This window comes from Alligator sinensis, unplaced genomic scaffold, assembly GCF_000455745.1.
Source record: "Alligator sinensis unplaced genomic scaffold, ASM45574v1 scaffold144_2, whole genome shotgun sequence".
NCBI lineage: Eukaryota > Metazoa > Chordata > Crocodylia > Alligatoridae > Alligator > Alligator sinensis.
Window position 1 is genome coordinate 3,391,133 of NW_005841872.1, and position 17,715 is coordinate 3,408,847.

General features: G+C 41.0%; 1 protein-coding gene across 1 annotated transcript in view; it reads right to left on the minus strand.

The window, feature by feature from the left end:
* The window catches only part of GABRG3 (gamma-aminobutyric acid type A receptor gamma3 subunit), a 604,315-nt gene that overhangs the window by 573,188 nt on the left and 13,412 nt on the right, over positions 1-17,715 (minus strand). Inside the window, exon 4 of the mRNA XM_014527425.1 lies at positions 6,868-6,935. Coding sequence (XP_014382911.1) covers positions 6,868-6,935 — 68 coding nt within the window. The remainder of the gene's footprint in view (positions 1-6,867; positions 6,936-17,715) is intronic.

The following is a 17,715-nucleotide window of genomic DNA, read 5'->3' on the forward strand; positions in this document are numbered from 1 at the left end:
CCCAGCGCACACACCCTAAAGAAGCATCATGTTATTTTGACTTGACTTGCCCAACATCTGTATAGATTGGGTACTTCAGTAAGGCTTTTTTGGTGCTTTAAATAAAAGTGCCAAAAAGCCTAGCTGAAGCATGCCATCTATACAGATGCTGTGGAGCCAGGTTGAACTAACGTGCTGTTGCTTCTGGGGGGGGTGGGGTTTCATGCCTGTCAGCAGCCTTAATGCACATGAAGCAGTCGTAACACCCTTTGCTGATGTGCAGACTAATGAAGTGTAGAAGCAGTGTAAGCATGCATTATAGGTCCCTATTATATGTACACACACTCCTTAAAAAAAAAGGAGGGTTGACTAACATCCATCCAGAAGTGTTGCTGAATAGTACACTATAGGTGGAAAGAAGTTTTACATTGCATGTGTTGGTCTCTGGAAGAAGGTCTAAGCCTTCTTTAGAGAAGCTAATTTATTGTTAACACTAATCTGGAGTGGTTATCACAGTTCAGGGAGCTCTCACACACACAAAAGAAAAACAAAACAAAACAGTAATTTTCAATCATACTTTCTTCCTGATCACAGCCTTAAGGGGAGGAGAAGCTTTCTGTGTCCCCTTCCCACCATTGCATTTTTGCATAGAATTAATCTCAACTGGAGTTCAAATTGTGTTACTTTCCAGCATAAATGTGTCATTATGGAGTAACTAGAGTTCCTGGTAGCCAGCAGTTAAGCACGAGCACCAAACACCACACATTAGTATGATCACAGTCTCACATTCTGTGCGTGTAACAGGGGCAGAAATATATAGCTTTGATGACTGCAGGTTTTTTGGAGAGCCTGCAAAGTATACCTGCAAATACTGAAGCTTGGCCCACTGCTGCTTATTGGGGAATACTGGTGCTCAAATACCCCTTAAAACGTGTATTATTTTAAGGACACTCCAATGACACTGACATCTAGGAAAATGCTCATCTATTTCATTTCAGGCAAGAGTTTACTTCCATCCAGAAACAAACTGGTGATCAGTTTAATCACCAACCTCTGGTTCATTAGACAATCCACTGCCATACTCTCTCTCTTCCTATCAACCTACCTTCCTGCTATCCTTTTAAGCCTAACCAGTCCACTCACTTCGCATTCAATCTCAATGATTTTACCATGGAAAAAAAACTGGATGGGAAAATGTTTTCCTCTCCCATAAAAATTTCAGATGTCCAGAAGTTCTGCAAGAGAGACTTTATCATCTGCATTTTCTTTCTTTTTACAAAAACCTGAGAAAGACCTCTCTAGAGCAGCACAGGATCAGGGCATTCACCTGAATGATGTGTGATCCAGGTTCGAGCCCCTGCTCTACCACTACCCTGCATTTCAAATGAGTGCTCTAAACATGAAGCAATTGGCTTTTCTGTTCTTCTCCTGGAGCTGTTCCACTTTGTAAAAATAATACAACATTGATATATCAGATACTTGAACCTGGTTGTCCCACATCTTGTGCCCTCTAACCAGAAACTCTGTCCTGGACTCAAAATCTTCCTGGCCAAGATTGCACTGAAACATACTTGCTCCGCTAAAAAATAATTGAAAAAATTCCTGATCAGCTTTCTGGGAGCTGCCTTTTGGGTCTATCACATGCAGACATAGCAATGCTATTAATAAGTTACAACCCCAGAGGGGAAATTGGCTATTAAATCAGTCCATTACCATTATCAATACCATTGTTCAGATTATGAAATGTTTTGAATGTTTTCAGGACTGGGCAGGATTACAGTAGATCCCTCAAGCTTCACAAGAAATGACATATTTGTTTTCTGAGATTCCTATCAAGCCACTAATTATAAGGATAAATCCTGCCAATTTCAAGTTTAGCCACATGATGTAAAACACTGCCATAAAGGTCAGTAGGATTTAAATCCTACTTGCTTGCTTTTCCATAGATTCAGTGAAACAAAATAATGTTAAAAAACATAAAATGGAATGCACAGAAGTAGTCCCTGGACACTTAGAAAGCACTTTCCTAATAATTAATGCCCAACCTGTAATCTGCAGTTTTTGGAATGGATTAGATTGAAGAGGAACACCATTTATATTGGTAGCAGGTCCAGAAAGATAACTACTATCCCTCAAGCAAATTACTCTGGGAAGGAGCAAAGCTTGGATGAGTTGTACTATCTTCCCATCGTGGACTTTTTTCCCATTATGGAAATCATTAAATAACTTAGTGGAAAGCCTGCTGGCATCTACTAGCAAGGGAAGCCTTAATGTAGGGAACAAGGCCTTCAGGAAGATGATTCTGATTTCCTACTGATTATGGTGTCTCCCTGAAAGATCCAGGATAATACTTAGATACCAACACTGTATCTCTTTTGCTGGAAAGAATTGGCAGGACAGTTCCTGCCTGACCACAGGGCCAGGAATGACTCCTTAAAGGGATCTCCAGCAAGATTGCCTCCCCTTCAGGCACTTCCCATAGGAAATGGGAAGGAAGGAGGTTGGTCCAGCTCTGGATTAAGCACTTCATTGCTCTTCCATGGATTCAGGTGTTCACAAGCAATTCATTTCAGACTTTGCCAGTGTAGTCGATTTGTTTCATCAGCTGTTTCCTTCTCGTTTCGTGTTACAAATACGAACGTGAATTTACGACTTCATGCCAAATTCTAATCCCATTAACACTGATATAATTCTAGAGTAATTCCACTGAAGTCATTGGTGTTTCTATGAATATATGGTGATGAGTCAGATACCTTGGCCAGAGGTTCCAGATCCAAGGACCTAAAATTAATCTTCCAAATTCACATTTAGGTCCTTGAATAGCTCTGATTTTTTTTTTTTTTTTTTTTTTTTTTTTTTACAAGTGCTTAGTGATCCATAGATCCCACAGGCTTCTGGTATTTGCAGACAATGAGATTTTCTGAGACAGTCATTACTACTCAGATGCTTAAATAGGACATTAGCTAACTAAATTTAGACACAAAAGGTTTACATGTTCAACTTTCATCTTTACATTTGTCATCCCTTGTACTCACTGGCTATAGTAGAATCTTCCTTTGACAACAAAGTCATCTTTTGCATACTTTCAGAGCATTTAGGCACTCCCCATCTGGACTAAGCAGCTTCATTTCCTTTCCATTGATCCAGGTGTTCACAATCAATTTATTTCAGACCTTGCCTGTGTAGTAGGTATGTTTCAACAGCTGATGAAACATACCAATGGTAAAATATTAAATGGTTCAGATCTTTTGTGCAATTACTTACCACTTTATTTTAGGTCTGTTACTTTACCTATTATATTCTTGAATGAAGTTTAAAAAAACCCAGGTTTTCCTTCCTCTACATCAAAAAGAACACTGAATTCAAGTAATCACACCTCCCTATGTAGTAGTTAGTTAAATAATAAAAATATTCCACAAAACTATTCCTACTTTAAAAAAAACCCCACAATTTATAAAGCTAGATCACCATCACCACCACTTCACTGGGATGAGTCTTCTGTATTCCTTGGATTTATTTTTGTCACTGAAATTTCTTCTTAAATCATTGCTGCTGACAAGCTCAGTAATTTTCTTCCCCCATGGCTGCTCTACCAAAGAGAAGTCTCCACATTTTGCCTGTTGCTACACTACCAATAGCAAGACCAGCACTATCTTTGACTTTCAGTCTAATGCCGTCTAAATCTAGTCTACTTTATAAATACAAATATCCTAGCCACATTCCTAATGTGTGGTCCTGGGGCCTGCGCTGTTCAATTTCTTCATCAGCAATCTTGATGCTGGGGTGGAAAGCAACCTGTTTAAATTCACTGATGACACCAAAATTTGGGGGGAGGTGAGCACGCTAGCAGGGAGAGAGAGATTGCAGAAGGATCTGGATAGGTTACAGGGGTGGGCAAACAGGAACAGGATGTGTTTCAATACGGACAAGTGCAGGGTGCTGCACTTGGGTAGTAGGAACCAGCAGCACACTTATACGATGGGGAACTCCCTACTTGAGAGCACGGAGGCGGAAAGGGATCTTGGTGTCATTATTGACTCCAAGATGAACATGGGCCGACAATGCGAGGTCATGGTTGGCAGGGCTAACCGGACGTTGTCGTGCATCCACAGGTGCATCTCGAGTAGAGCCAGGGAGGTGATCCTCCCCCTCTATGCGACGCTGGTCAGGCCGCAGCTGGAGTATTGTGTCCAGTTCTGTGCGCCCCACTTCAGGAGGGATGTGGACAACATGGAGAGGGTCCAGAGGAGGGCCACCCGCATGATCCGGGGACAACAGGGCAGACCCTACAGTGAGAGACTGCGGGACCTGAACCTATTCAGCCTCCACAAGACAAGGCTGAGGGGGGACCTGGTGACCGTCTATAAACTCACTAGGGGGAACCAGAAGGGTTTGGGGGAGACGCTGTTTCCCCTAGCCCCCGCTGGCATAACAAGGAGTAATGGGCACAAGTTGATGGAGAGGAGGTACAGATTGGACATCCGAAAAAACTACTTCACAGTTAGGGCGGCTAGGAGCTGGAACCAACTTCCAAGGGAGGTGGTGCTGGCCCCTACCCTGGGGGTCTTTAAGAAGAGGCTGGATGCCTACCTGGCTGGACTCATTTGAGTCCCGTTTTTGTTTTTAGGGTTTTTTGTTGTTCTCCCGCCCTGGCGGGGGGTCGGGCTAGAAGATCTATTAGGTCCCTTCCGACCCTAAAACTATGAAACTATGAAACTAATTTGCACATATTTTATATTTTTAAAATAATTTACTATTTAACTTATTTTCTTAGCTTAGTGTCAGAGGTAGCCTGAACTCAAAGCATAGAAAGTGAGGGTTGGAAGTAATCTCAGGAGGTCATCTAGTCCAACCCCCTGCTCAAAGCAGGACCATCCCCAACTAGATCATTCCAGCCAGGGCTTTGTCAAGCTGGATCTTAAAAACCTCCAAGGATGGAGATTCTACCACCTGAGCAAGCAAATCATACTTATATTAAACCGTGATATGAACCAGCAATGGTTCAAAATTAATGTGATTTTTCCTTATCCTCACAGCTTAAGTAGTTTCTATAAAACCCTATCTTACAGTACTGTGTTACAGAAGATGCATCTGAATCTCTAGCAACTCAGACAACAATTTACAAGGCAATTCAAGGGGCAAGAAAGAGAAATTAGGATCGAGGAATTGCGGGGGGAAGAGGGGGACCTTTCTAACCTCCTATGATAGCAATTCAATTCCCTCTTCTCTTGAGTGGGGACATATTTATAGACACACTATAACACAGTGAGTCAGAAGAATGCATTAAAAATACATCTTTCTTTAGAAACATTGCTGTGATTTGTAGTTGCTGAAGGATAAGATAATTAGCTGTTTATCAATTTAAAGGTGAAGCAGATGCTTCTGTTGTTTGGCATTCTGTGCTTCACCTGAAGAAATATAACCAACTGTTTCACTCTTCTACATGCTACTGTCAAGTGTTACCAGTACAGATAATTTGTTCCAGGTTTCCTGGCCAAATCTCCTAGTTTTATTGTAAATCCAATTTTCTTGGATTCTTTCCTGACCTTTAAGAGTTTTCAGATTAAGAGAATATAAGCATCAAACACACAAAACCATAGACAAGCCATCAGGCAAAGAACTGGTGCTCAAACTGAGACAATAGTTTAAAAACCCGAAGCCTCTACTCAAAACACTTAAAAGGAACTGTTCTTTAACATTTGTATTACTATTGTGCCAACAGGTCCATGTCCCAATCAGTCTCATTGGTTAAGTATTGAAAAGAACAAAGGAAGATTTGGTCGCTTTTTGAAGAGTTTAGAATATTTTAGACAGATACAGCAAAAACCCTTTCTTGTTGGCACTCCCAAATTTCTGTGCTTGGATGAGTTTTAACCTAAAGAAAACAAGGAACACGCACAGTCTACACATTCAAACCTGAAATATGCACACCGCTGGAATAACCAAAGCCAATGACTCACCTATGTCAACATCAAGTTATGAAAGTCTAATTTATAGTCTAGCAACCAGACTGCAAAACCAGACGAGCAAAAACCAGATTTTCCTGGAAGATAAAGGATCGCGTCTCAAGCTGCTGAGCTAGAAGCAACTTTTATTGAACAGATTTTTATGAATAGGTCCATCATAGTCAAATAGGAACCACAGGTATCAGACATAGGAAACATTAGGTTGCATGCTTTTCTAAATTTCTGCCTCCCTAGACTGCATATACATGCTAAGGATGAACTTTCCACTAGAGTTCCAATAGAAGATTGAAGGAGAATAGTATCCTCCCATTGATTTAGAACACAACCCTGGAGATTTGATGAAGTGGTGTAAAAACCCCCCAAAAACACCACACTAACACAGTTAAACCTAATCTTGATACAGAATTAAAAATAAATAAATAAATAAATAAATAAAAAAGCATAAAAGCCAGGTTTCATGCCTGCATTTTTAAAGCAGGAAGTATATAAGAATGAAAGACTTGGCTTATTTTTAAGATAAATGCTGCTTGATTATACATGGAAGCACTTCCTTTCAAGCTCTATATTCTCAATCAATAGGATTTAATCAGTTTGCAACAGTAACTTCAGACTTTTAAGGAAAAGAGTCTAATGTCATACATATTCTTTCTAACACTAACTTTACCATTCTAGATGTGACACACAACACGTAGAGCAATAATGGCAAGTGGGGTCTTTTGTTGTTTGGGGGGGGTCTTTTGTTTCCCAGGGAAAAAAAGGAAACAAAATAATTGTTTAAAAAGTAGGAGTCTGACATCTGAAAACAAAACTAAGCTTGCAATCAAAACATCTTATCACTGGGATATCTATCATTTTCCCCCAAAGCAAAGCAAGTACTATTGCCAGCATTCCAGATAAAAATCATTTTTAGCAAGATGCTTACCATATTTATTGATGATACCGGGCCAATGCTGTTAACATAAATGTCAACATCAATAACAGTTGGTTTTACTGTGAAAGAAAAACAAAAAGCAATGTTTAAGGCTAGCTTGTGGAAGGCACAGATAATAATTATAGATTCCAGTCTTCATTTAAAACAAAGAACTGCTGATAAACACAGATTATGTATTTTCAAGAATTGGCAAGGTTCCTTTAAATTGTCTTTCAGTTACACTTCCTGTATTTGGACTGCCCGCTGTAAATTACAGCCTGTATCATTCTCTTTTCATGATCTGTTTATTTCAGCAGCAAAATGGTAAACAGGCTTTTGTCATTATATAGAGTGGGCCAAATTCTTAGAGCAGGCTAAATGGCAAGGGGTAGTCCAAACTGATGAAATCTACAATTTCTTCAAGTACCTTCAAATGAAATGTACTTCTTACTCTCCTTGGACTTCGTCTAGAAAAGAAAGTTGTACTACTTCTAAGTTAGTTACAATGATGTAGTTAGATTAGATCAACTTCTTTCTTTCATTTGACGTTAATTCGATCTACATTGTGATGAAAATTAACCAAAAGAAGCCTAGTTTCAACCAAAGTAAGATTGACTTACCATAACCAGTTCAGATAAACTAGCACTGAAGGCTGCATAGACATACTTTAAGATACATTTATCCAACTGTCTCTTGTAGGCAAGGTTCTTAACATTTCCAGATTTACAGGGCCAGAAACAGATTATGAGGTATACATATCTCCTTTGAGTTCTTGTCATTAATATAATCCACCTTCACATTAATTATATTGACTCTGCTGATGCCTACATAAATCTGTGTTGGCGTTACATGGCTAGAAACCAAGTTGTAAGTCAGGTGGTGCTACTTCAGTGGGGATTGTCTCAATCTTATCTTAACTTGCACTATTTACTTTCATCCTCTTCTTGCTCCTTAGCATTCATATTACACCAAATTAGATATCAGTAGAGCGATTATTACTATCTCTAAGGGTCTACCTTGGACTTTGCTTTGTAGTTTGACGCAGTCTGGACACTTGGATGTGAACAAATTAAACTTAAAATAAAATATACAAATGTTGTTATTTCATTAGTAAAGAAATCAGCAAAATTCCCATTCAGGAGTCTGTAATCAAGATTAAAATAAAAGAATGTAAAAAAAAAAAAAAATCTAATATGTTACAAAAAATATTAAAATGAACAGGAAGAATGACCAGAAGAGAACAATCCATTTCCTAATTCATAAAGCAATTTGGGGTCATGAATTCAAATTTTTCTGCAAAAATTGATTTGGAGGGATAAGTTCTAAACCTGCCTAAGAAATCAAAGGGAAATCTGAACTCAATTGAACAGGCACATCTGATTAATGCAGCTCTAATACCTGATCATAAAACAGAAGTCTAGCTGCTCCTTAGTAAGGGGACCAGCTTCAAAATGTAATAACACACATAATTTAGGTCCAGAGTAGAAGTGACAAGCAAAAAGTGGCAACTGTCTTACCATATCTATCTGAATCTAAGATATCCCTGAATTTAGGATGACCCCCCCCCCCAATAATTAGATTCTATACATGGAAAATGTATACATTTAATATAATTTTCCATGTATAGAATCTATGTATTGGAAGATCATCTTAAATTTATCATCCCAGAGTAGGGGGAGAGGCAATGAGTGGGGCAGTAGGAAAAACAGGCAGTGGGGGAGGCACATGGTAGGGCAGGTGGTGGGGGGTAGTAAGGATGTAGGCAGTGAGGGCGGGGGGGCTGTAAGGGAGCAGATGGTGGAGGGAGCACTGGGGGACTAGCAGTAGGAAGTCATACAGGGCAGACAGTGTGGAAATAGCAGGGGAGGCATGCAGTTTGTCTCCTGTTGCCTGTCCCACACCCCCACACTTGGCATCCTCACTTATGCCTATCCCACACAGTCTCAGGACCCTGCCTCCCTTCCTCCATCCCTCCCTCCTTCTCTCTGTGCTGCTTCTTCCCCCACAGCCTCAGATCCCTGCCTCACCTTCTGCCCTTCTTCTTCCCCTCTGAAGTCTCTACCCCTCCCTGCCTTACTGTTGCCTTGGCACCAGCACGCTTTATCTCCTTTGTAGTCTGGGGCACTGAGCTTGGCTCCAGCCCGGCCCTGCAGAGTTGTTACTACTGTTACAGGGCCAGGCTGGGTCCACGCTGCAGAAGTGGCACAGGGGAAAGACTGGGAACAGCAGGGACCCAATACTGTAGGGAAGGAGTGGCAGGGAGTGCAGAGGCTGTGGGGGCTAGCAGCAGTTGTGGTGCCAGCCCTGAGCCAGGGCTGGGGCCAGAGCTGGAGCCACAGTAGCTGCCTGCTCCCCACAGCCTTTACTCAATTCTAAGATGAGGGTCTCCTCTCACATATTAAAATCCAGGGTCTTCTTTTAATCGACTAAATATGGTATATACATATTCCAGGTAGACAACAAGGCCCTGCAAAGACTTATGTACATGTTCAGCATTGCATGGGAGGAATAGTTTCACTCAAGTCAATAAACTGCTCACAGGACATCAAGTTCGGGCACATGATTAAGTCTGTAGGATTAGAGCATAAGTGAGTGACATCAAATGGTATGAAGTTTTTTTGTGGTTACTCTATGGTAATAGATACACTGTAAGCAATCCATTTTTAATAAACTGAGCAAAGTTCTCTGCTGAATAAATGGGCAAAGGACTATGCTCATTTATATAAGAGAAGAATTTGGCTTTCTAAGTCTCCTGTTTATATGTTATCTGGAGCACTGTAGAAAAGGACTGAGAAGAAACCTTTTGGTCTCATGTCAACAAGTCAAGTTCTAACCTTAGAGATCACCAGTGAATTCCCATATACTCCAAATAAAAACACATCCTAGCAGATGTATAAGTTTAATAGGGCTCAAGAGGACAGAATGCTGTCTTGAACAAGATTTCAGTTTGCCAGGTACTGGCAGGAGATATAAGTGCCATGTATTGTTCCTACAACTGTTAACAGAAGAGCCAATTATATTTCTGTATTATATTTCTATATATATATGGTTCCTGTATAACCTAAATCTCTCCTTGATAGAAGAAAAAAAAGCCTTAAGGTATAGACTTTTAGATTAATCATTGCAGTAAATTTAATGCAAGATCCCAGATGTAATCTGAAGTTGAAAAGTTCTAGGATTATTGCACTCAAAGTGTATCGTGTTAAGAAAAAGCCAGCTGAGTCTCAGAGTCATTTCTATACACTACCCCTGTTACACTAATTTGCAAAACTAGAATCATTTTTATGGAAAAGAAAGAAAAAAAGATACACTAGCAATTATTTCAAAACCTGCTCCATTCTTACTGCACAATCCAGTGTACACAAATACACATCTAAATTCTAAGCTGCAGGTGAAGCCTTTATTCCTCTTTATATGTAAAGAAAAAGTCCATACAGCCATATTGTTTGAGCAAGCAACCAAAATTTCCTTACCTCAGTAAAAGCTGAGAATAAGATCACAAATGGATACCCAATTGCCTGGTGCATCTTTGTCAGCAGAAATAGCCAAAGATATTTCTAAAGAGCTGTCAAAAACCTTGATAGTGATTAAAGGTTGTCAACAAGTAGATCAACTTTCTCAAACTACGTTCTTTGAGCTATTGTTTAAAATATGGTAGTTACTTTCACTAAAAGACAATGCACACATGTCTAAATTACAGCATCATTACACTGACATGGATTATTGCTGTCCTCTGATATTTAAAATTAATGAATTACTCATCACAAGTATTTTTTTTTTTTATTTTCAAATACCTTCACATTAGTTAAGAAGGGAAATTATAAAGATCAAAATAGCTACAAACAAAACTGAGGCTGAGTCAGGAAAGTGCTACTACCTGTTTTACAATACCCATTCACAGAGACATTCCTCTTCTGTTTACAGAAATAGAAATCAAGAGCAACTCCACCGGCTTCACTGATGTAGCACTTAAAACCACTGGAACCCTCAAATGGCAGAATAGTCTACAGTATACAGGACAAAGGTACAACTTACAGTGAAGTGAACAAGAGCTCACATCATCAGATGCTGATGAAGGTGCACCTCTACACTGCTTTCTGCCTAACTTTAGACAAACATGACTAACTACCAGTACCTCTATAGTATGTGGAATTAATTTCCTATTGAAATTCATGGGAGTTTTCCTATCCATCTAACTGGAGTCTAGACCAGCCCCTATATCTTGAGGGTATTTAGATGGAAAACAAATCTCTCTCTAGCAGGAAACAACATTTTCTTAGTCTCTCCAGCTACGGACAGAAATTACACATAAACCAGTATAAGTGATCAGCAACTGGTTCAAATCTGCAACATAACATAAATATAGTACATATAAACTGCTTTCAAAATGGCTGAAACTGGTTTAAGATAAACCTGGATGGATGTAGCATCAGACTTAACTGATTTGGGTTGAATTATTTTATTGGACTTTTGTCCCACATCCCCTCCAGATTCAAGCTAACTCACAGTCCCCCAGCATCCCAAGATGCTTTGCACCTCCCTTGCAAACCCCTGCTCACAGGCTAGGTGGGCTAGCCTTGGTCGAAATTGTCTGCTCCAGCCAAACAGAGAGGTGTCCTCTACTCGAGCAGAGATGCGTGCTCTAGAGCGTCCTGGCTTTTGGCCTGGGCCACTACAGGCATGTTGCTACATTTCCAAAATCAAAAGCGAGTGTCCGTTCATTTGCTCATCAGTTCAATCTATGAAGCTTAAACTAACCTGAGAGGTTGAATGAATTCAGCCTCAGGATTTTTGACTGTCTGTACTTAACCTCAGAGGAAAACTAAGGGATACTGGATTCTGATCACTTTTTTCTAGTTATGCTATTTTAAAAACTTTTGACCATTTAAGGTTCTCAAGATTCTTTGGCGACCGACTTATTTTTATCCAACCCATTCCATGAATGTGAGAATATGGCTAATTGTTTCCTAAAGATAACTACAGAGATATCTGAATTTTCATATTTGAACCTATAGAGACAAAATCACCATGCTACACAAAGCTCATCCTAAATATTTATAAGTGAGGCAGACTTATAATTTGCTGAAGTAAATAGAGCTTGTTGATTTCTTTCATAATTCAAAATTTCAATGAAAAAAGTACTTAATATCATTAAGTCCTTAAAGGTTTGCCATGATTAAAAAATGTCAGCATTCTAAGTGATTCTATTCTTCCTTTGGATTTTGATGGGAATAACATTATAGATCAGTTAAATAATTTTTATTAGAAATAAAGTTATTAGTGACTTCATTTTCACCTCTTTGGAACTAATCATGAGAATAATCTTGAGATCTGTTCGGTAAATCTGTGTGTGTTCTAAACTCCCACTAAATTCTATTTCCTACTAACTCTGATTTCTGCAAGAAATATTCTAGCAAGGCTGGCCCCATGGTAATTAGATATTCTTAGAAATTATTCTGCGATAGTATTTAACATTATCTGGTAGTTCAAAGACTAATTAGCACATAAATTGCAATTTTTAGACTATGTGATAAGGTTGTAGTTTATATAATTACTCTGTGATTGAGGGGCAATTATTCCATTGCTATTTACTGACATGACCTATGGCTGCCATCAAATTATATTTTTGTCCCCATAAAATAAATTGCTATAGTTACAAATCGTTATAGTTACATAAGAATGTGTCGAGTTAAGTCAAAATAATTTTTAAATGGTAGATTAGGGTGTTCAACACCGTGGGATGCTTTTCCAGTTGGACATTACACCTTTATATTCTTGGGCCAAATTGTACCTTTCCAGAAAAGGCATAGGGATAGTAATTCATTGCAAGCATTGCAGTTAATTTAAACTTACTATCCTCCCCCTTCCCCATGAGAAAACTCCCTAGTCCCATTACCCTTTATGCTTGGATCAATTTACTCAGTCATCCTTTGTTATTTATATATGGCCTTGAATCTTGGATGTAAAACAGATTTATTAACATTAGGTGTTCAAAGATGGAATTTCTTACTGGCCATAAGCAGTTATTTTACCAATTTAAATGTTTAACTTCCCTTTTAGTCTTTTCAGGGAGTTTTCATAAGAAGGCTTTCAGTAAAAGGTTTTCATTGATGGTTAGGGATCAGAAAAGCAATGCCTGGCTGAGGAAACTATTCTTTTCTCCTTTCTAAAACAGAGGCTGTCCTTATCTACAGATGCCTTAAGAAACCTTCCTGGAAACTGTGTGCATATGTATTATCCAGGATGCATGATTGGCATTTAAGTATTCTTCCCATTCACTCTTTTCAATATGGAACTGAAAAGAATTGATTTTTCATTTTAGTGAGGGAAATAAAAAGCCAATTATCTCAGACTGACCACAAAAAAAAAAAAAAAAAAAATCAGTTTTGTAAACAAAATGGAAACTGGTGGTTGCAGTGGGCATATATTTCAGTTGAACAAAATGTTTGGTTTTACCCGAAAAAAGTTTGTTTCATTTCTGGAATTAAAAAAAAAAAATGTTTAAAATTCTATCTTCTCAAAGAAGTTATTTGAAAATTAAGAAATGATGGAACCAGGTCACTTTGAAAATACTGAATGAAGCATTTAAACATTTCTGACATTTTCTTTTTTGCCCAAAGTATTCATGGATTCAACCCAAATTTGCAAAGAACTTCAATCATTTTTCAGAGCTACATTTTTCAATGAATAAATTATTCTCGCCCAAGTTTTGTCCTACTCCATTCTTGTTTCATAAATCGACATAAGAGAACTTGTTTCCTACTCTGCATCCTGGTCAAAAGGCAACTTTTTCAAGGGGAGAAAAAAAAAAACACTTACTTTTGCCAGACCTACTTTAAGCTGTACTGTATACTCTTGGAGGCAGGGACCTTCTCTTTGTTATGTCTTCTGCAGTGCTTTATAAACTACAACTCTGATTCACAGCTGTCCAGCTCTCCCCATGAGACAACTCCCTCTTCAGTCCCTCTGTCCTTTCTACTTAGGGATTATTCCTGATATCATCTCTAATACTTGCAGTTCTGCTTCTTCTGTAAATATAACTTCTAAGGCATGAGATGGCAGATGTGCATTTTAAATCCTTGATTGACAACTTATCTCTCCCAGTTTCCTGGTTAGGTGGAGCCTGTATGCCATCTGTCATAGGTGGCAGTAATAAGTAATAAGTTTACCTTATGTGACAGAAATATGGCAGAAGCTCTCCCCCTAGTAAGATTTAGAAAATATTTTTGACCTGTGAAGCAATCAGTAACTCCTTGCAATTACATCTTGAAAAGTCTAGCTAGAGCTAATTTAAAGAATATCAGGTGTGGCAATCAGAAGTTAACTGAAATAGGTCTGCAGCCATAGTGGAGTGGTAGCCTGTAGTGCACATCAGGGTTTATTTCTGTTTGGCACTCCAAAATGCAGATCAGGTTGAGAAAGATTGAATATAGTTCCAGCAGCAGAGATAATAATTTGGATTGTGTTTAAAATGCAGGTCTAGTTTGAAGAATGGCTATATAAAAGCAGTACCAACTCAGCCAACAGATCTGCTCCTTAGGTACAAATAGAAGTTCTTAAATACCTTTTTAAACTCCTGTTGAGTCTTACAGAGTGAGCAGAACAAAGAATAAGAGACCTGTGTTGGGTTCTTCCTTACTCATGAGCACAAAATTGCTTAACAGTATTAACTACAGTGGCAATGCAACTTTACAGCTGTATGACGGGTTAATTTAGCCTAAAAATCTGATTGAGAACCACAAAGGTTCACAGAGCGGAAATAATCCAGTTTAATTAGCCACCTGGGTGGGTTTGTAGTATAATGTATCCCAATGAGGCCTCCTCCTCCCTTACAGCCTCAGTTCAGTCCACCAATTTAAATGACAGCAGGTAATAACAACTTAGTGAGCAGCACAGTAGCACCAGCAGCATCTCAGTCAACCAAACTGTCACACACCCTTTCTTTCCTCTCCTGCAGGAGCTTCTGCAGCAGTTGCCAGACAACTCTCCCTGCCAGCACCAACCCTGGTGCTTAGATGTACCCAGGGCCCTGCCTCCTTCCAGTAAGCTGACCGGGGAGAGTTGCTGGGGTGTTGGTCTAAGGACATGGCACTGGCAGACAAGGTTCTTGGGGTCAATCAAATCTGGTATCTTTTAGTAGATGAATGGAATAGTTATAGAAATATATCTTAGCAAAGTTTTGGGTTGAAAAACCCTTCATCAGGCTGAGGAAGCACCTGCAGTTAATGTGTGTGCTGTTCCTAGATGGAAGGAATAATAAAGAAGCCAGAGGCTGGCATGCAATGCAGAGAAAAAAGCCAGTCAGTGAAAGTGGAAATGGAGGCATCAGGGGGTGAGGGACAGGCTGGGTTGGTGGGGGAAAGGGGGATGTAGCAGCACAGGTAAAAGTGGAGAGGGACCTGGGGAGTCAGATGTCTGGCAGGTTGTAGTGTGTCAAAATTCCAATATCTATATTGAGTCCATGAGTTTCTGTATCTAGGAGGCTGATGAAGAAGTGCAGTTCATAGACTCATCTGTGAAAAGTGGTTTGTAAATTCAAACAAGCACTGAACCTCGCTAACCTCATAACCAGAAGCCAGCTTCCTACAGCCCAAAACACACTGACTGGATCCAGACCATGCCATGACAAGATATACAAAACCTGCCAACAGTATCTCCAGTATGGAGATATCTTCACAATATAATACATATCTTGCCCTGATGGAAAATACATAGACACACCAAGCAACAACAACGCACCAGAATGAGCGCACACCGAAAATCTATCAAAGACAACAACAGAACACTACCTGTCCAATCTCTTAGGCCTGATCCTCAAGGTAATTTACTAACCACTTTTCACAGATGAGCCTATGAGCTGCATTTCATCAACCTCCTAGGTACAGAAACTCATGGACTCAGTATAGACACTGGAATTCTGACACACTACAACCTGCAACCAGCAAGCCTCAGGCCTGTCAAAGATGCGATGGGTCTGAGCTTTCCCCAGCCAGAACTGTGTGCATGCATGTGGTAGCTGGAGGTTATAGCACCTCCTACCTACCTTTCACCAGGGGTATCCTTGGTCCTGGCATTTCCTAAAGCTGCCATGCTGCCAACAGTCCCATCAGGCCTCCAGACCCTGGCAGAGTACAGTTTTAGTGGTCAGGCCCAGGACCTGGGGCCGCCTCCTTCCCAATAGCCCCAGCCCATACCTCCAAGTTGGTCCTGGTATGGGAGCTCAACAGGGATATGTTCTTCCCCTGATGGCTGTTGATGCAGTGAGTGCCCTCTCCAGTTCTGAGAGTGGGGCATTAAATGGCTTTTAAAAAATGTCAAAAGGAAATAGGTGAGGACGGACTGAGGAGGGTGGCATTCACTCCGTCTGCACTAGGAGCTTGGGGAACCCAAGCAGTGTTCACCTTAAAAAATACCAGCTGCTCCACCAAACCAGGATCCAAGGAGGTGCGGTGGGTTGTCACTATATCCCCAGTAATGCTAAACACCATCTCACTCAGAACACTGGTCAGTGGACAGGACAGGTGTTCATGGGCAACTGTGGCCAGATCTGGCCACATCTGGCTGTGGCTCACCCAGTAGACCAAGGGGTCACACAGTGGTGGCTCCACATCCTTGGTGAAATAGGCAGCCATCAAGGCCTGAGCGCTACCTGCCTGATGGTGGGGTCTGGTACCTCTGGACCCCACCATGGAAGCCATGCCCTTGGCCCACATTGGCAGTTGCTGTGATGGAGGAGGAGACTGGCTGGTGGATGGCATGCTAGCATGGGACAGTGGATCCCCCTCTATCACATCCCCCTGCCTCCACTATACTGCCTTCCTGACTCTTCACCAGTACATCCATCCATTGATTCAGGCTTTGGCTGCTGCATACGCTGCCCTTCACACTCAGGTGACACATGGCAACAAGCAGGTGAACCGTACTCGATCGCAAGGGATCAAGTCATTTCCTGATGCCCTCCTTCAGCTGCCTCACCAGTGCCTGCACCCCTGGTAAAAGTGGCTTGCCCCAGACAGGAACATTGATCCCCTTGAAGCATTCCTTTTGGGTCTGAAGTTTCCTCACTACAGGGATCACCTGGCTAAGGAGAGCATTGCCAGCACTGAGGCTCTCGGTGGCCTCGAGGAAGGGCTTGAGGACCACCAAGATCTGGGAGATGGTACCCCACTCAGCTCTGTTATGGGGACCGCTGATCCCAATCTCCCTGAGCAAGGCCATCTCATGGATGGCCTTCTGTTGCTCCACCAGCCTCTCGAGCATCAGGTATGTGGAGTTCCACCAAGTCTCCACATCTTGCATGATTTTGTGCTGCGGGATGTTCAGCTCTGCTTGTTTGTCCTGCAGCATCTTGTCTCCCTTGATGCTCCGGTGGAAGTAGCCTGCCACCTTCCTGCATTATAAAATGAGCTTGCTGGTGGTGCTGGCACCATCACTGGCAACCCTGTCCCCCTCCAAGGTATCCCTGACAACAAGGTGCAACTTGTGTGCCATACAGCGGATACCAACAAAGTTGGCATCACAGACTGCCTTGATCATATTGGCCCCATTATCAGTGACCATAGACCCATGAGTGACCTTAACCTGCCTAACGAGCCACCTCTAAGCCATATGGTTCATGGCTCCCCATGATCGCTGTTGCCATGTAGGACTCATCCATCACTTTAGCTTGAAGGAGAGCCCACCGATGGCCTGACTGGTCGCACCAGTGCCCGGTGAGGGATAAGTAGGCATGATCTCCACCCCAGCTGATTCAGATGTCTGAGGTGAAGTGTAAGGCCACCTGTGGACCTGCCTTGCACAGCTCCTCCCTCAAGTACTCCCTGCATGCCTCATACAGGGAGGGCACCATTGTCCTGCTGA